We start from the raw sequence: 20,656 nt of genomic DNA on the forward strand, positions 1-20,656 counted from the left end.
GATAACAGTTCTTATTGACTTCCAGTTTAATGGAAATCAGTGCATATCAGAACTGTATGGTTACCAACATTAATTAAAATATCTTCTTTTGTGTTCCAGAGAAGAAAGAAAGTGAACATTACAAGGGTAAGTAAATGATGTTTAAGGATTTTATCTTTTGGTTGGACAATCGCTTCAAGAGCAGGTTGAATTAAACTGAATGTAGGGTTAGAAAATCAAAGTTACTCAAATAGTGTTCTCTTGGGGAAAAAAAGAAAGAAAAAAATCTAAAAGTTAGATTTTGAAATATTTGTAGCCCAGACCACTATAGAGACAGTAATCATCATCAATAGGTGTAGGTAATATATAAATGCATTTATTATAATAATTTGAAAAGGATTTAGCACTCATAACTTGCATTTCTGATGAAGTGAACATAGTTATGCAGCAAAACTGGGAAGCAAACTGCATTAACTCTCATTGTTGTGCAAGCCAAAATCTCGAAAAATATTTTCAAACACAAAACCAAATCAACAAAAAATGTTTTTCAATATCTCCAAAATGAATTTGCACTCTACCTGCTTATGTTCTTATTTTCAAATCTGGGAGAAAACCATCAAATGCTTCTTATTTGTTAAGTCATCCATTCTGGGTAACAAAAAAAAAAGTTAATTTTGCTTAAAGGAAAAAGAAATATAATTAAATATAAATGTGTGAAATATGATCTAATCCAGTTGTCTCTCAACATCTCTCAGCTGAGACTCTGCATACAGAAACCCATATCGACACATACTAATGATAGACACGCAAAATTATTTTACACAATAGAGATTTGACAGATGGTCACTGGAAATATGTTGAATATTCAGGGATTAGATAAGAAATATCACTCACTAGGCACAGAACAATACTATTGCTATTAGAAACAGGTATTACCCAACTCTCTATGCTACATATCGGTGTACCATTAGAAGACCGATTCTTGATGGTGAACATTTCCTTATTCTAACCTCTCCAAATACTCAAAAGGAAATAGAACACATAACTTGTTAAGCAATATTGAAAACTGGATTGTTGACTGTTGAGCAGCTAATAGCTTAATTGATCTCTTGCTCTCTAAAGCAACTTTTTTGAAAATGGAACCTGTGCTCCTGCAAAAACATCTACAACCAGGAGTTGGCCTAGTTTTTCCCTGGGTATACCATATGGCAAAAAAGCAAAAATGATTTTACAGCAGCTATTCTTATTTTGCAGAATGACCAAAAGATCAACTTTAAAACTGTGCAATGTTTCAGCAGACATATTGTTCTGGAAAAAGAGCAATCATACCTTACAGTACTGTGTGTTAGAACTAAACTCTACTAAATGCAAACACTTTCTCGAGGCCGTTTTCCTACATGGCTCAAAACAGAGTCAGCTCGCCCAGTGGTGAAATTCTAAAACAATACAAAGATGTCTTAAAATAAATCCGCTGCAGATTTGTCAATAATTTAGGGAGTATTTTTTGGATTACAACACATGTACATCATAAATTCCTCAGTCACAGTGTGTTGTGTTTTGATTTTTTTAAATTTGTCTTGCATTTTCCAGTCACAATACTCCCTTTTCCAGAATTGCATGTCATATTTACGGATATAAAAATAAAATTAATTACAAACAAATGTCCAGAAAAGTTCCAATAAAACAACGTAAAAAAAAAGTGCATACATGTATTTACAATCTTGCTTAAAACATAACACATTTACTTTTCATTGTGTATATATTCAGATTATTAGTAGTCTTTATTATATAAGGAGAAATAACACATAGAAGATTTCCAGAGTTACACGGAGTCATTTGAAAAGATGTTTGCATTGCATTGCAGTATTAAATTGCCTGGATGCTAGAAGGGAGAAGCAGGGAAGAGGAAGTGTACATACAGGTCCAAACAAGATATTTATCCATGGAATGGCATAAAGTGTTCATCCAGCATCTCTATCCAGATATCGGATTGTGTCACTTGCAACTAACTGCACATGTCCTGACATTCTCAACAATGCGGATTAGATGTCCAGGCAACAGTTGCAAAAAAAAGTCAAAAGAAACAGGCCAGCGAGTGCTGTTTGTACAGGAATGGATGTTCGCATAAGATGTTTAATAAGATTAGAATTGCAAATGATTTTCTGACATTTGATATGTTCTGCTTTTAGCTAAATGCAGTCAGTTCAGTGGTGCTTTGTGATTAGCTGATTGACATATTTTTGGTCACTGTAGGTTAGTTTTTGTACTATACAAGTTAAAGGTTTGATCCCTCCTGATGAAAACGAGAGAGCAAAGGCCCACAAACTATTGTATGTTTCTCTCACAGGATACCACAGAGGCAGTTGAAAGAGAATTCAAGGTAACAGGACATATTAATACTGACAAAATGCCTAAATGTTTCTCCAGCAAGGTATTCCAGTTCCCCCTCAGAAAAAAAAAAAAATTATAGGCAGTTCACATCAAGGGCACTTGCTGCAACATTCCTCAAATGGTTAGATTCAGGTTGACGTTGATGCTTTGCCCAGAATTGCCTTGGGAGATCATGAAAGTCTTAATATTCAGCAGAAGGTGTTATTCTACTTAAATTCAGTGGATTGTGGGATGACAAAAATGGAATTGAAGATACGCTGGTTGGACGATTATTTCTCTTAGTTTGTAATATCCCAAATTCTCCATGCACACTTCTTGCTTCTTCTGCTTGCATGTCCTCAAATGGCCCAAACATGCAGTGCACTCTCTTCCAAAAACACATTTTGATGACGTTCTTCAGTCGAAATTAAATGCATTAACAGAAAGACAATGTGATGATCCTTTAATATGGTATAAAGACACTCACATGTTGGCTGTTGGCCAATCCACATGCTATTGGGAGCTGTCATGGGATTGTCATTACAAATACACCCAGTCCTGTCAATAGAGACTCATGCTTCAAAATTCAGTAATGGGTAAAATGCATTTACACTGTTACTGCATGGAATACATTCAAAAATTTTAATGAAATAAAATAAAAAAATCTATTTTAATATACTATTATTTACTTAGAAAATTAAAATTATATATCAAGTAACAAAAACTGAAGATAAAACAATGGCCCTGAAATCAATGTGCATTGGCTTCTGTGTCCATTGCAAAAAGATCATTATGTGCATTTATGAGAGGTTATGGGTGTATGTGAAATTAAATTTATATCTCATGATGAGTTTGGCCCTAACGTTCTGACTTGACTTTATAACGCAGAACTAGGTAAGTGGCAAGTCTCAGAATTAAGAAGAAGACCCCCAGAACAATAAAATCCACGTAGAGCTTAGCATCCTCCACATCCAGGAGCTGCAGCACCTCCTCCGGTTTCTGGAACTTGCACACCAAGCCGGGACAGTCCAGCTCTGAGCGGTTCATGCCATAGATGGAGAGGATCACACCCTCAAAACCATACCTGTAGAGGGAAAGATTTTTTTTTTAATCAGGATTGCCTGCTTTGGAGTGTTATTGTCATGGCTCTTGACCTACCTGACATATGACACATAGGAGCTCCATTGAAGGTATTTGGGGATAGTGTCAAAGTTGACAAAGAAGCCAGAGAACAGAAGGACTGGGATGGCAGAGACCGGACCTACGAATGTGGCAACCTAAAATTGCAAAAGACATTGATGTGAGTTAAAGCAGTGGATTTCAATTTAGAGGTTATTTTTGTATGCGAGTAAGATTTATTAAAAAAAAAATTATTCACACTTTTTTCAGCATGGATACTGAGAAATGTATTTCAGTTTTTATAAAAATATTTCACAAAAAATGCAATTCAACAAGAATATATATATTGTTGGGGGGGGGGTCTACATTGCTGATAAAAAGAAATATATATTGTGCAACAAATCAGCATATCAGAATTAATTCTCAAGGACACTGTTACACTTTAAACTGGAGTAATAAAATAACAAATTCAGCTTTGCCATTATAGGTATAAATTATACTTAAATATTAAAATAGATAACTGTTATTTTAAATTGCAATATTATTTCACAACATCACTATTACTATTACTGTATTATTGATCAAATCAATACAGCCTTGGTGAGCATAAGAAATAAAAGACGTGAAAAATCTTACTGACACCAAACAACTGAATGTTACCACCAGTGTTTGAAGTATACCTGTAGGGAGGTGGATGCAGCTCCAATGAGAAGCCCCAGAGACTGAGCCACTAGGGCAGTGGAGGTGGACAGGGCCATAAAGAGCACATATCTGCCTGCCTCTGGAGGCTGCTCTGTCATCCAGTACACTATACTGCAGTACATTATCGGACAAATTACCTGGAAGAGACAGAGGAGAACTCATGTTCTGACATTTGAACTCTACCTGGGGCACATAGAACGATTTGAAAAGTGGGACAGTCACAGTAAAGGATTGCCTGACATGTCCCTACCACATTTAGAAATGTTCGTCCCCATATATGCCAACTATTTAAGTCCTTCCAGTCCTCCCTTAGATTTAACATTATAACATGAAAAGACACAGAAACAGAAGTACCTGGAATGGAATGTCAGCCATGGTCTTGGCCAGGTAATATGCCTTTAGACTGTACCAATAATTAAGATGCTCCCTTATAAACACAGACATCTCCAGTGGAACTGCAAGATAAATACATAATTTCATCAGTGCTTAATTCAATCCGCTCCACCGATTCTGTAAAGACCATAAGTCTCAGTCAAGCCAATTCGAGCGTTTCTAATCCATCACAAAGCAAAAAAGATTTATTAATCACTCATATCAAATCTATTTTCCACACTCATAAAGAATCAAGTACACACAACCAAACACACAGATTGGCTTACATGTCAGGACGGTGGGCATGAGTGCAGCAAACATGAGAAACAGCATGGAGAAGAACAGGAAGCCAGTGTTGTTGAACACTTTACTGGCATCATTCCCAATGTTTAGGTACAGCAGACCAATCAGCACACCAATACACAGGTGTGACATCACTCTTAGGTGGGTTAATACCTGAACACACACATTTCTTTAGCATTTCATATATTAGGCCCAGCCAATAACAATAGAGGACAATTCTTACCATGTCCCTGCATATAGTGATGAAGGTTCTCTTGAAGAGGATGCAGAACTGTGTGAGAGTACTGGTGGCAAAAGTGTGTTTCTCAATGTAGCCTGAATCCTGTATGAATGCACATAACAATGGAGTTGGGTGGGTCAGAGATAGACAGATGGATTTTGTAGGTGAGAGTTTGTGTCCATTGCTCACATTATAACACTGGGAGGGACGTGATGTGGTGGCGTCATTCTTGTCCCTGGAATTCTTCTTGCCCTCATCTGAACATAGGCCTCCCTGAACAGCCTCAAAGAGCACCGGGTTAAGATCACCATACTCTCCTGAGGCGACCTCGATTACTGCCAGCAGAGAGACAACATAACTCATACACATGCTGAATGACTGACTAATAAACAGGTGGAGCCAAAAATAATAAAGAAATCTTTGAAAGCCCTGAGAGGATACAATATACTAATATTACATTGTAATCAGTGAATCAATCAATAACAATTATGAATAAAACTAAATTGGAAGACTGTACTCTTCAAAAGTTTGGGTTGGTATGATATCTGCATATTTCTGACAGAAATCTCTTATGCCCATCAAGGCCGCATTTATGTGATCAAAATACAGTAAAAAACAATAATATTTTGAAATACCTGCCGGAGCCCACCGGAATTGGGGTGGGGGGCATCTGGCTATATAAGCAGGCATTTCACCATAGGATCTCAGATCAATTCTCCTACAATGATCTTCCCTTTGCTGAACTATGGGACTTGAAGCCGCTCGCCATTGACATGCCTCGCTGCAGACAAGAAGCTGACTTGCCTGTTCTAAACTGAAAGAGCAAATTTTTTTGTAAAGAGCAAGAGGCATTGTTGCAAATGGCGTGCTGTCATTGCAGCTCATGCTGGACTTTTCTGCACGCTGATGAAGGCCACTCAGAGTGCGCTTCCTGTCTGGGAAAGTCCTAAGCAGAAGCCGATCTGATCGATATGGATTATTTACATTGGGTGAACATGAGTCTCATCTCTCTGCATGCTTGGATCTCTTTCATTTAGAGAGTGACTCTGCCCCTTGCGCTCTCTCGTGTTCTTCCTCCCATGGACCTGTGAGGAAAAAACAGTAGGGCAGAGGGACTCAGTGTTCAGCTGCAAGTGAGCCCATGCCGTTTCAGAACCTGTGTGCCTTGCCCTCGACATGCAGAAATGACTCTCCCATCCTCTTTGAACTCCCAGACCAGCATCCCATAGTTGATGCAAGTGACATGTTTTTGTTTGGTGGAATCAAGGAAGAACTGCTAGATGACAGCATGTCTCTATCAGCATAATACATGGAAGGGATGTCAGGCTCTACCATCTACCCTGCCTCTTTGCCATTTATGGATCCCATCGTTGCCAAAACATGGATGTATGACAAACTTTTCCTCATCATTACTAAGGCGGTTGAAGAGCTGTGATTGGAGTGGTCTACATTGGAGGAGCTCACTTGTAGCCATCTGGACAAATAGTTTCTGTCAGGGCACAATCAGGCCTCTCGTCAGTGAGCCTCACCTTTCTTTCTGCCAGTCCATAAAGAGGTTATGAAATCAAGGCACACTCCCTTCTTGGCTCGCCTTCTCACGTCCTATTCAGCTGCACTCTTCTCAGTCGACAGTGCTGAAGAAAATGAAAATCAAAGAGCTATGAAAAGCTGCCCCCTCTGGATGAGCCAGTGGCCATACACCTCTGTCTGCCCACTGCCATTGGATGGAAAGAGAAGGTCGCTCACCCCTCCAAGCAGTGCAGGACAATCTCTGAACTCTCACTGCCTTTATTTTTCAAGGAGCGAGGATGCATTGGCCCATGACTGGCTCAACCTCCTCCTATATACCTTTCCTCTGATCGCTCTGATCCCTCAGGTAATCAGGCAAATCAGGAAACACAGACACAGGGTCCTTCTAGTGGACCTGCTCTGGAGAAATCAGCTTTGGTTCTCGGAGCTGTCTCAGCTGCTGATAGCTGCCCTATGGCCCCTTCCCCTGAGGCAGGGCCTTCTCTCTCAGGCGAACAGGAAGATTTGGCACCCCCAGACTGAGCTGTGGGCTCTGCACCTCTGGGCTATTGATGGGAATCAGCAGATCTTCCCAAAAGTGTCCTGAATACTATATCACAGGCTACAGCCCCATCCACGAGACGCCTCTATGCCCCTAAATGGTTGGTCTTCTCCGACTGGTGCACAACCTGCAGCAAAGACTCCTTCCTGTGACATATTGGTGATATTGTCCTTCCTACAAGAGCTGTTGGACAAGGGCCATTCTCCTTCAATGCTTAAGGTCTATGTGACAGCTTAAGAAGCTTTTCATGTTCCTATAGTAGGACAGTCTATTGGCCAGAACAGCTTTGTTGTACGTTTTCTGAAAGGATCCTGGAGGCTCAATCCACCTCGGTCCCCCCTAAGGTCCATGCTTGGGATCTGCCCACGATCCTGAGACCTCAAGGGTTCTCACTTTGAGTTACTATAGTCTGAGGACTTAAAAACCCTGTCTTTAAAAAACATTCTGCTACTGGTGTTAACACCTGTTAAACGAGTGGTTCACTTGCAGGCGCTCTCTATAATCGCTGCCTGTCTTGATTTTTGGCCTAATGACTCCGAAGTGCTCCTAAAGCCAAGTTATGGATACGTCCCTAAAGTGCTCCACATCCTGTTTAAAGCACATGTTATTGCTCTCTGTGCCTCCTTCTTCGGTGTAGGAACAAGAGCTTAACCTTCTCTGCCCTGTCAGGGCACTGAAAATTTATACTGAGCGTTCCAGCTATTCAGGCAGTCAGAACAACTCTTTTTATGCTTTGGCACCCGCACCAAAGGGGTATCTGGTCACAAATCAGAGAATTTTTCGATGGTTAGCTGAGATGATATCTCTGATGTATGTAAATATCTGTTATGTGAAAAGTCGTGGTCATACATTCATACATACATACATATATATATACATATATATATATACATATATATATATATATACACACATATATATATATATATACACATATATATATATACAACTGTAACTGTATGCTTACACATACATATCAATACAGATACACAAATATAAATAACACACGTGTATATACATATGCAAATATACACACATACACACATATTTATACATACATCCACATTCATATGTACCATGCCCCCAGTGTGTGTGCAGTGTGCAGCAATTTATAAGCTCTCTGACAAACCAAGGCAAAATAAATGTGTCAGAAAACAATTAAATATAGCATCCACAAACTGCTACATTAGTGCTATATGTTTCAAACTAAAATAAAGAGCACAAAAAAAAATCTATTTCTAGATGCATATTTTTTTCTATCTATCACTTTCTCTCTTCTCGCACACACACACACACACACACACACACACACGCAACACACACATATATACAGTCAACCTACTAAAGTCTGCAGGATTGTGGTACGTAGGGCAGTGGAGTCCAAGGTTTTTCAGGTAGGGAATAAGGTTCGGTACTGTTCCTTTATATATACACTGACCTTGACTCAGGATATAAAGCTACAAAGAAGAACAGACCAACTATTAAACAAGAACATAAACACATTACATCCTCACACACATAATATGTCCTTGAACCCAGAAATACATTTTCACAATACAGTATAATTTTAAAATACAGCAATTACCTTGTCAAACATTTCAAATAGCTTAGCACTTGGCTGGTGGATGGTACAGATGATGGTTCTACCTCCTTGAGCCAGAGATTTCATCAAGGACACTACCTGGAAACAGGATGCACTGTCTAGGCCACTAACACACAGAGACAAACACACAAGCACGTTTTGTGATATTAAACGAAAATGTTTTGCAAAGGAGCAATATTACTGCAAACATCACATTTTGAAAGGATTATGGTTAATTAATGGTTACCTGGTGGGCTCATCAAAAAACATGACAGGTGGGTTATTGACCAGCTCCTGAGCAATAGCCAACCGTTTACACTGGCCACCAGACAGAGAAATGGTGCGAGTGTGAGCGCACTCCTGCAGTCCTAATGCTGTGAGGATCTCATTCACCTGTCACACATTATATCATTATTTGTCTGAAAAATGCATAAATACATTTTCCCCATATAACAACAGTTTTTACAATTTTCAATCAGAACAAATATTTTCTGCACATGCAGTAAAGTAATGCCTCAAAAAAACGTACCAGTTCTTTTTTCACTTCCATGGTTTCGTTAAGTTTAAGGTTAGCTGAAACCTAAACAAAAATGAAAGGTTACAGTAAATAAGGGGCAATGTACAATCAACTAGTCATTTTAATAAAAAATATCATCCTGGAGGAGATTAGGTTGTGATAATGACCAAATGTGTGCCCATAAAATATTGATTTGAGCTGAAGTTACAGAATTATTTGAGAGAAAGAGTGTTTAGTGATTATTTAACAAATGTTTGTCCACAGATGGCAGCGACTGACCAATCAGAATCAAGTATTCAAGAGCGCTGCCAACTGATCATTAACATATGATCAGAAGTAAAACTTCTGTTTACACATGCAGACACATACCATCATTGCCTCTCGTGTAGTTAGATGTGGCAGTAGCATGTCATCTTGCATGATGTAACACGACATTTTTCTGAAGGTGCGGAGGTCACGGGGTCGTCCATTTACCAGGATCTGACCTTTCATGCCTGTCTCTCTGCAGAAAGAAGGAGGTGGGACAGATAAATTGATGAGTATAAAAAAAGGCTAGAAAAGTGATAAACAGGAACCAAATTCTGGAACATTTCTTTATTTATGCATACATTCACACTTACCTGTAGCCGGCAAGAATGTTCATGAGAGTGGACTTGCCAGCCCCCGAGGGTCCCATGATTCCGATGAGCTCCCGACTGCAGAATTTTCCAGAAAGACATTTCAGGAGGGCCTTAAATCCTGCACACAGCATTTTGGGTACATCATGTTCATTAGATTTAGAGCTACCAGCTGCCAAATTAGATGCATCACAGAGTTAGCTGGCATCATACTCGTATAGGCTTGATAAAACACTGCAGTATAATGATAAACATATAATTATAACATAACGTGAGCTATTTGATGGAACTCCAGTGAAGTACTTTGCACTCAAAGAACTTTGATTATGCAGTCTAGAAAAATAGTAACCCTCAAGTTATGTCCCATAAAATTATTTAAACAACACAATAAAATAATTACAAGTTAAACCATCATCCAAATGTGCTGCTAATTATAACTATTTTCATTGGGGGGAAAATGGCATTGATTTGTTTCATGTCAAAACCATTATGTGTTATGATATAATAATGAATCATGCAATAACTTACACCAATAACCAGATCAAACACCGCAGAGTAAAAAACATCAGTGAATGTCATTTATCTTTTGTAGAACAATATAATACACTAAAATTGTTACTTGATGTAAGTAACAAAAGAATAAGTAAATATAAATAAATACATTAATTAATAAATATATCTGAAATATTATTTACTTTGAAATACATTAAAATAGAAAACAGTTATTTTTAAACTGTAAACATATTTCATATTATTTAAGAAAGGCAGCTTTTGTGACCATAAGAGACTCCTTTAAAAAAATCTTATTGAACCCAAATTTGACATGATATTTAAATGTTACTGCTGAAGTTTTATGTAGCTTTAACCTTTTCAGCTTTACTTGAATTCAACTTAATACTGTATTTATGTTCAATTAATATTTTTATTTTTATTAAAAAAAATCCAGCACATTAAAAAATAAATAAATAAATTGTTTGAGATTAAACAGGAGCCATTACAGTAAATGTCCAGACCCTCACAGGACTAAAAAATGTCCATGAATATCCCTAGTCTATATTATATGTTTTGTCTTCCAATTTATCTGCATCTCTTTATATTTCAGTCACATCCTTGAGTCATTAGTGAAGTGCTCCAATTGCTCTCTATCTCCCTCCTTGCATTTCTCCATCCTTTTTTCTATGTTTGCATCATGGAAGAAATTATGCAAGATGAGTGACAGTTTTGAAAAAAAGAAATTGAAAAGGGAATGACAGGGTCAACACCCCACATCGCCCTATCATTTCCTGTACGCTTCTCTGCATATCAATGATCTGTGGCATGCATGAGTATTAAATGCCGATAACCCATCCACAAATTATATGCCCTGCATCCTGTAACTAATAATCCTTCTTTAGATTTTGCTACAATGTGTAACCTGAGCATCAATCTACTCATGCATTCACTCTCTTCTCCATCTATGGCATGAGTAAAAAACAAACAGCACTTCATGAGATCTCTAGCATATGCCTGCTTGTGCTATAGTATGAGCTGACCTGGCATCAGTCTGAAAGTGCTCTTGGAAAGTACTTCTAATCAATAGATGCATCCTCGTGTTTGTAGTTATGTGCTGATAAGGAAGAAGACAGCCATCAATCTTCTAGCAATAGGGTCTTGTGTACAGATTTACAAAGTGATAGGAGGGTTTCTGAAAGGAAATAATAGTAAAAGTCAGTTTTTATAATTATTCACAATCTAAATATTTTAAAATAGTAATTTTTCTTGGTTACTCCATTCCTATTCCTACCCAATACCTATACTTAACAACTACCTGGTAACACTTTAGAATAAGGTTCTATTAGTTAATGTTAGTTAACTACTTTCGTTAACATGAACTAAGCAAGAACAATCCTTCTACAGCATTTATAAGTCTTAGTTCATGTTAATTTCAACATTTACTAATGCATTATTTAAATCAAAAGTTGTGCTTGTTAACATTAGTTAATGCACTGTGAATTACCATGAACTAACAATGAATAACTGTATTTTCTTTAACTAACATTAACGAAGATGAATAAATACAGTAATAAATGTATTATTCATTGTTTGTTCATGTTAATTAATACATTAACTAACATTAACTAATGGAACCTTATTCTAAAGTGTTACCAACTACCTTACTATTTATTAATAAGCAGCAAATTAGGAGTTTATCGAGGCAAAAGTCATAGTTAATGGTTTGTTAATAGCGAGAATTGGAGCTTAAAATAAAGTGGAACCAAAAGTTTTAAAACATACAATTCTACATGGAGCAGGTAACTATGGAGCCACACACATGATGTGCAGAAAAAAATATATCTTGTTTTTTATTTCTCCACACATCATGTGTGGGCCTCCTTAAATTGACCTAAAACCTACAGTGCAAATTACTCATATGGTATGAATAATTTGCTCTGATTTTGCAAAAGATGTAACATTGATATATAAACTGCAGGCTTTGAGTGCCAACAACTGAGACACGAATCAACTGAACAGTGATAGAATTCTTCTATACAATTTACACCCTCGTGCAAAAGTACAAAACCACCTATTCTGCATTAGAACAAACAAGTAAAAAGTCTGAAGGTGGTATATGTTTAAAATAGATGCACTGATCTCAAACTGAATAAAATATATTGTGCGCTACAAGAATGTTTTTGGGTTATTAGATGCTATTAAAGTACAAGGACAGTCTATCTGGAGATCCATGAGATCAGTGTTGAAAAGCACAATAGTCACAGAGCAGATTGTTAGCAGCCCTGTGCATTACCCGTAACTCTAACTTTACCACTCTACCTCTACCACTGACCTTTATTGCATAACATCTGTGCAAGCCATATATGCTACTCCCCACAGGTTCAGAACAAGGCAACCATCCAAAATGCAGAATATTTATGACTCGACAGGTTTCAAAAGCAGTGAGAGAGGAGGAACAGAACAAGGGATAAGAAATTGCAGGAAGGTAGGGCAGATAAAATATGGCAGGTGAACAGGCGTCCAGAGGGAGAGACAAAGTGGAGAAAGATGGGCCAAAGGTAATACAGAAAAGCAACAACAACAGAGACGGATCAATACAGATGAGAGGCTGGGAGAGGGAAAACAGAGACGAAGAGGCACTAGGACATCTAAGGAGGAGGGTTAAATGGCAGGAAAGCCACACACAGCTTATATTCATCCATCAAAAACAAAACCATCATCCTGAACATAACTTAATCTATCTGCTCTGCTTGTACTCACATACATTATCATGCAGAGCTTAGAGCAGTAGGCTACTTAAAGAGGAACAATACGTCCTTCACCGTGAAATCTCCTACATGCCTAGACTGAACAGCAATGAAATGTAGGAAAACAAAATAGTAAATATGGATCATCAATTAGATTTAGCATTCAAGTAAATGCATTTCAGTTCATATAAATATCAATGCCAGTTCAGGCTGGTTTATACTGGTCTCAGATTGAAATCATGCATGTATAACTGCAGTTAATACATACATTGCACATGAAAGAGCTTGTTTTTCAAAAAATGGAAAAGCAAGGGGACTGTATGATGAAGTATGAGGTAATGATAAAAGAATGGCATACTGATATATGAAGTGCTAACTCAGGAAAAGCATAATGAGGTACACCATTTAAAAATAAGGAGCATATACAATTCTCAGGAGAGAGATCTCCACTGCATGATTTGCCTTCTTCCATTTAGTAAGGGCACATGTGTGCACCTGCAAGACTTTATAATACATCTGTCTTGTGTGTGCTTGGTTTGTGCCATGTGTGTGTATATGTGGGTATGTGTTGGTGGAGCTCAGCATGCTGGAGGATATGAAGCTATGGGAACTGCTGTGCATGCAATAGCCATCATTCACCAGCATTAACACAGCACTGCACCAGCTTTTCCATGCTGCTTACTGGATAAAATACATGGAGCAGAAAGAGAGAGAGAAAGTCAGGAGAAGACAAAGACGTTGCAAGATTTCTCTGGTATGCACTGAAGTTCCATGAGCTGGTAAAATAGGTAGCAATAATAATTCTATAGAGAAACAATTAGTCCTGTGAAAATAATTTAAAGATAAATTGAATACCGTAACTTTCATGAGCCTATTTCCAGACCATTGAGCATTTAAACACAAAACATTTCTCCTGCAATCATAAATTGCTCCTCAACTTGTCCTTAGCTATGTTAAAATTCTGCATAGTTCTCAGTGTAGCTCCCCAAGGTGTGTCAATCAAGCGTTTGTATGACATGGATATTGGATATTCTATTGCTGATAGCCAGTTCTCTCTCTTATCTTATCTTGTGTGATACATAGAAAAACCTATCTAGTCTCATACGGCAATCAAATACCAGTCAATGCTGCAGTGCAAAAACCCCATGTACCATGAATCACTGGAACCAGAGGGGATTAAAGAGTGTCCTTATCAATAAAGTGTGTGTTAGCATATGTGTGTGGGCTGTTTTCACCCTGGGCAGGTTTAGATAGGCTAGGCAGCAGACAGCTGAGCGGCATGCTGTCTGGGGAAGTGAATTATTTACTATATCTTAAGTCTGCTGAGGACAGCACTCTACAGTCCAGGACGCAGGATGGAGTGTGTGAGGTTCTAATAGTATTACTCCCGATTATATGTGTGTTTGTGTCTCGTGAGTTTGGAGTGCTAAGGAATTACATATAGCTATATTGCAAAATAAACCCTTGGCAGGGTCATTATGACACTGATGCACCAACTCACCAAGAAAACAAAAAAAAGAGGGTAAAAAATATTAATCTGAGTTTAAATTATTTCAAAACCTTACCAGCAAATTATATAAACACTTCCTCGTGTCCAGTACAATCCACAAATTAGCAACTAGATGAACAGTTTAACGATATTACAATAAACTCCTTAAAGGCATAGTTCATCCAAAATTGAAAAAGTATTATCGTAGCTTCATAACTTTATGAATTGAATCACTGATTTTGGTTTAACGATGTCCCTACTATCCCTCTGGGCCTTCCATGTGTCAGTTGCATTGCTTTCTAGGGTCAGAAAGCTCATAGATTTCATCAAAAATATCTTAAATATGTGTTCCAAAAATGAACATAGGTTTTACGTGATTGGAACAACTTGAGGATGAGTAATTAATGACAGAATATAATTAATATCTGACATTATAAATGTTTAGCAACAGACAACCACATAAATAAGTTGTTATCAGTACAGTATTTTATGTTTGATTTCTCGCAGAATTTTATCAGTTTTTTTTTCATCTCTGGAAAGGGTTGGAAGTGATAAATACAGTAAATCACTGGATCACTTTTTCCAGTACAAGGAAATAATTTGTCAATGTACTGATTTCCAACTCAATAGAAACCTTATATTGTATTAAACTGAACAAACTATGACTTGGCAAAGATAAAAATGATATCAATTCTACAATCACTTACGTTCAGTTATTCTTCCAAGTTTAAGCTTCACTTTACTGTAATCATCACATAAGCTTCATCGTTAGGATTCATGTATTACCTCGCCTCCTCCAACAGGGGCCCTCACGGATGGTGTAGGAGAGCTCTGTAAACTCCAAGTCCACTGCTGAACGCTGAGGCAGGTGAGAAAACCTCTGTGCCTCTGTGATATGGTTCTCCACCTTCTTCAGGTGGGTCAGCATGGCAGCATCTGGAGGAGCTCCTCCCGCATGCTTGGTCTCCTCCATGGGAATGGAAACAGACCCCGGCTCTAAGGACCTCGCAGCCATACCAAGAGCCTGGGAAATGTGGGAGGATTCAGTGAAAGAAAATGAGAAAATGGTTATGATGTGTAATAACGGCACATTTGTACAGAATAATAAGAATAAAAACTAAACTATCTGTAATCAAATCTACCTCAAATGCAATCTGTTCACACATATACTTGCAGGGGAGAATATATATTTGATGAGTGGTGTGTAATTTCCTGCTTCTATTTGAGTTTGTGAGCTGGAGCTCAGAGAAAAGGAGGAAAAGAAAGGTAGCTAAATTATTCTGCCTCTTGAATGGAAACATTCAGGGTGGTCATCATTCTTTATGAACATTCACTCATTCTACTCACCACATTACATTCTGTTTTAATGAAGCGTTTTAAGTTAGGCCAGTTGAATGGCATATAGGACACTAACAATATTACCCCCAGACCATCTAAAAAGATGTTATTTTGAGAATACAATCAGTGACAGAGAAAGCATCTGCTCAGACATTAGAGTTATGCACTTGGAGACAGTTTCAGATAGTGGTGGAGTAATTACTCTTCAAGCCTATGAAATTTGATGCCAGGGTTTGAAGCTTTGATGGAAAACTTTTTTCACTTTTGTGGGGGAAGCTCTCAACATTTCAACTGGAATGCATAGCTTTCAGATACTACAAAGACAGATACTGGAAAACATTGCACCGAGCAACAGAGGTACTAACAGTACTGACAGCAATGCTGTCATATGAGTTATTGTATTTCACGTCAATGAGAATGCACTTAGGCTGCAGAAGCTTCATAACCAGTTCGGGTGCTGTGCTTGATAGAACCCTGCCTTTCTAAAGAACCAATGTTTTCACTGTTGCCAGGTAGCCATTTATAAGGTTAAAGCTCTTGTATGTCAGTATGGTATATTCCATTTATTGTCCATTATGATTCAAGGCACAACAGTGCACCAATATAGTGGACGAAAAATTAATTCAATCAATCATTCTGGGTGATCATTTTGATTGATGGACCTGCACTTAATCCTCAATGGTCCCATTTATATTCAAGTGATTCATCTTCAAGACAGCTGTCCTGAAAACTGTATTTACAAATATTTAAGCTAGATTGCTGGTTTTAACTGGTTTAAGATGGTCTCCTAGTTTGGCCAAACTGCTCAAGTGCCCAAAGCACCTCTTAAACCAGACAACAGTATGACCAGGTTGGGATATATACATTTCTATAAAGTGATATAGAACTACAAGAGTGCGGCATGTTACTGATTAAGATAAATTATACTGCTCTCTTGACCACAGTTAAGGAAACACTTGTATTGTCTGATCAGTCAAAGAAAGGCTATGTTTTCTGAGCAGTGGATTTCCATTCTAGTTCTAACATACCTCAATATGACACATTTGTAATGTCTCCCTCATCTGACACACCCAATGTAGGCATCAGAGCCTCTGCTAATAATGAGCTGATGATATCAAGCAGTTGTGTCAAATGAGCAAAATATACGAATAAGTGCAGCATTGATGGTTTAGAACCAGTAATGAAAACCCTTTAAAACCAAGTCTGGCTGCTCTATGATCTGTCAGAGAAAGGTCATAGTATCCCTTCACTTACTCCACTTCCCAGCACAGATATTAGACAGAATACACAATGAGCACTTATGAGGCAACAATATTTTCATAAATATAGAAATGTATAGAGACTGAAGATGAAAATGTAACCTTTCACATTAATCAGTGGTGCGCTCTACTTCGTTATTTTATGTTTAAAATACATGCCCTGTCAATGACATCACAAGCATGCAAACCACAAGCTAGTGTGTTTATGCTGGATTCTAATATATCTGCACCCAGACTCAGGATGACATGACACCTACTTTATTTTTTCTTTTGACGCGTCGAGTCTCTCTGGCTGCGTGTTTCCTTATAAAAATATCCAATTCATTACTTTGAGCTCAAGAGCATGATATGTACACACACAGGGTTCTGCAACAGGAGTCCAGCTGAGAAAAAGGATGCTCCGTTACACGCCCGATCCCGCTCACCGGTGACGGAGAGGATGCTCTTCTCCTTCAGAAAGCCGCTACACCTCACATTCATAGCGTCCCTTTGAAAGATACCATGACGATTCCTATCCAATACAAACATAACAGTGGTGCATAATTAAAAAGATGCAGCATCCGTGTTAAACCAGAAGTTTCATTTCGGACAGCTGACGGAAGGGCAAACCGTGAGTCGATCACTGTGCGTTAACAGTCATCCAGTAGGCGTATGGAGCCGTGTTGAGAGGAGCTGTGCTCATCCTGCCGGTCCTCCGGATGCTGCACCGCAGTGTGAAACAGAGGAGCCCTGGCACGCCCGGCGATCTGTAGCACTGGGCGTAAGCTCTTGTCAGAGACAAAAAGCCCGTTTTACACAGGAGGACGATTGAAGTGGTTGTGATATATTGAACGTGATGCCTTGCTTGTGTTTAAGGGTTACATGTAAAAAAAATTAAATAAAAAAAAAACAGCAAGATTCTGCGATGTAAATTGTTTGGGGGATAAATTTGTTGTTAATTCTTGCAGCTGTGGTTGCTATAACTAGCCTAATATAGCCAACAAATAAGAATTGCAAATCAATGTTGGTCACATAAACACACAAGAGACTCAAATAGTGACATAAACAATAAACACCATAAAACACTTAAAAGTATCTATACACAACTGACAACAAAAACAAAAGAAAAAGAGAATAAGCATTTCCTAAATAAAACGTAGTCTAAATGTTGTGGTTCGCGCAAGAAGTTTTGGGAATGCCCATTTCCCGCCAAAAATAAGATTTATCTTCTGATTAATCAATTACTGTGTTTGGTTTATTTGTGATGGTGGTGGACGCGCAAGGCATACTGGGCTGTTGTGAGTTGTTTATATTCCAAAGCCCCATGCAGGAAGTGATGGCAGGGCTGGCCTGATGCCATCTTATGGTCACGGGACAGGTGGAGATCTCAGGTTTTCCATGATCCAAGAGAAAATTCAACCAGGTGCAACAGTGTCTTTTATTGCCTGCTCGGAGATCTCCGTAGCCTTCTGTATGTCCATATATAGATATCAGAATTTTTCGTGCAGGTTAAATAGCAAAACTTTTATGATAATACTCTGTTTTTGTGATCTCCAGCAACAGGGATGTTTTTTTTTTTTTTTTTTTGTGGGGCAGGAGGATCAAAGCGTATGTTAAAACTAAATTTAGAACCCCTTTTCTTTGAGATTGCTTTGTAGGGAAGCAAAGAAACGGGTGGGGATGGAGATAACGGAGACAAAAAACTTAAACAAAGGGAAATTACAGCCTACCCAGCAGGACGGGAAACTCGAGTGCGCGGTCTCTTTAAAGGCGGCACCTGCGCATCGGCTGCTGCTGCTTCTGATGCTGATGCTGCAGTGCTCGGGATATTTTCGGTGAAAGCAACGGGGTAACTCGCGTTCAAACGACGCCCTACATCATCTATGGCGAGTACACATGTTGTGATATCCTCAATATCCTATTCACTTTTTCTACGTTAGACTAATCTGGTGTTGGGAATGGAGAGGGAAATGTACCGTAATACTTCCCTTGCAGCAGTTGAAATTGCTTTTTTATTTATTTATTTATTTTTATTAAAGGAAAAATACAGCTAATGTGGAAGACATACAGATAACCCACAAATTCTAAACTTCAAAAAATATATATATTCTTACAATATTTTACAGCACTTTTATTGTCCTGTTAAATGGAATAAAATTTGTTGATATAAAATTAAGACAGACAGACAGATAGACAGAGATAGAGATAGATGGATGTCTATAGCTGTCTAGATAGAGACAGATAGACAGATAGAAAGAAGAGAGAAGATTTAGAGGTTGTTGGTAATGGGACTGTTTTTTTTGTTTTTGGCTCTGTCCCTCCCTTGCCCCTGACCTTGTGCCTGAATTACCATCTGGACTGATGTTTTCTTTGGACTGCTTTCTGGCTTTGACCCCTGCCTGTTTAATCTCCGCTTTTACCTGGCTCACAGTTAGCTAGCTAGTTATTGAACTGTTGATTTGAGTTCATTATTTCTTTGACTCCTCTTGCAGGAACTTCTTGTGCTCCAACTCAATCTTCAAGATTCAGCTAAAAACACATATCTTCCATCTTTATTTGACCCTCTAACTCTAGCAATCTCTATTCTAATTATATTCTTTCTAAAAAAAAAAAAAAACTTGCCCCATTTAGACTTGCACTCTATAAATTTACTAACTTCTTGTTTTCTTAAAAAAAAAAAAAACTAACACTAGCTCCTCTCATCTTTTTTGTATTCTATAGGTTTTCTTTTTATTTATTATACAATTAACTAAAGCAAAGGTCTCTAATGTTAGCTTGCTCTTTTCTTTTTCTGTTCTATAGTTTTTTTAATAATATAATAAAAAAATTAAAATAAAAACCTTGCTATGTGTTTGCAGGCAGCTTTGCTGTCTTTCCCAGGGCAGGGACTGCCTGCAGACTCAGGTGAGGATTGAATTTAAGTCCTTGCATCTCTAGGATCCTAATGACATATAAAGAATGAAATCTGATATACCGATGCTGGCTTTTCTGGAGACACTATTATCCACAGAAACTGAATAAGGGCCAAAAGCAGTTAATTCATCACAGATTACCTCATTATGTGTTATAAAAGTTAATAATACTCTGAATGATTACAGCATGCATTTAAACTAAACAATGTTGTTGTTTTTCTCTCTCTCTCTCTCTCCCGAATAGGCAAGCTGGAACAGGTACCCATAAGAGTGACTATCATTAACAAGATCACTCTGATTCGGATCAACTATATTAATGCCACATCTTGTATCAATCACAAGATAATAATTTCTTAAATCTGCGGTAGGGAACTTTTGACGCTCTAGCGGTTAATAAACAGAACTGCTTGCGGAAGAACATTGTAGCCGGAACTACTTCTCTCTGTTTATGTCTATGAAGAATCACAAAGATACTGGGTTACTCCGCCACGGTACCCCCGAAGCAATCTAAAATAGTCTGAATATAAACACTTATTATAGGTGTACCCTAGTGATTCAGGACAAGCTAAAAACACGGTTTGGAAAATG

General features: G+C 38.0%; 1 protein-coding gene across 4 annotated transcripts; it reads right to left on the bottom strand.

The window, feature by feature from the left end:
* Positions 1 to 349: 349 nt before the first annotated feature.
* On the bottom strand, positions 350 to 19,174 carry abcg4a (ATP-binding cassette, sub-family G (WHITE), member 4a). 4 transcript variants are annotated; one of them, XM_026211810.1, is made up of 16 exons: positions 17,787 to 19,174; positions 17,435 to 17,688; positions 15,367 to 15,604; positions 9,856 to 9,973; positions 9,605 to 9,737; positions 9,248 to 9,298; positions 8,966 to 9,111; positions 8,722 to 8,845; positions 8,479 to 8,593; positions 5,255 to 5,400; positions 5,069 to 5,167; positions 4,830 to 4,998; positions 4,525 to 4,625; positions 4,149 to 4,307; positions 3,508 to 3,626; positions 350 to 3,433 (listed from the first exon to the last, which is right to left on the bottom strand). In XM_026211810.1, exons 3-16 carry the CDS (start codon positions 15,593 to 15,595, stop codon positions 3,208 to 3,210), a joined length of 1,935 nt encoding a protein of 644 aa, XP_026067595.1. In that variant the 5' UTR covers positions 15,596 to 15,604; positions 17,435 to 17,688; positions 17,787 to 19,174; the 3' UTR covers positions 350 to 3,207. The 4 variants fall into 4 exon arrangements, with proteins under 4 accessions (XP_026067595.1, XP_026067594.1, XP_026067593.1 ...); XM_026211809.1 differs by having other exon boundaries at positions 17,435 to 19,174; XM_026211808.1 differs by lacking the exons at positions 17,435 to 17,688; positions 17,787 to 19,174 and adding an exon at positions 15,723 to 15,815.
* Between the last annotated feature and the right edge of the window lie 1,482 nt (positions 19,175 to 20,656).

This window comes from Carassius auratus, chromosome 30, assembly GCF_003368295.1.
Source record: "Carassius auratus strain Wakin chromosome 30, ASM336829v1, whole genome shotgun sequence".
NCBI lineage: Eukaryota > Metazoa > Chordata > Actinopteri > Cypriniformes > Cyprinidae > Carassius > Carassius auratus.

Coding starts and splice junctions, on each gene's coding strand:
- abcg4a (XM_026211808.1), bottom strand. CDS start 15,746: ATGTGTGAACAGATTGCATTTGAG. Junction 8,594..8,721: donor TATTTGAAATGTTTGACAAG/GTAATTGCTGTA, acceptor TCTTCTTTGTAG/CTTTATATCCTGAGTCAAGG. Junction 4,999..5,068: donor TCACTATATGCAGGGACATG/GTAAGAATTGTC, acceptor GTGTGTGTTCAG/GTATTAACCCACCTAAGAGT.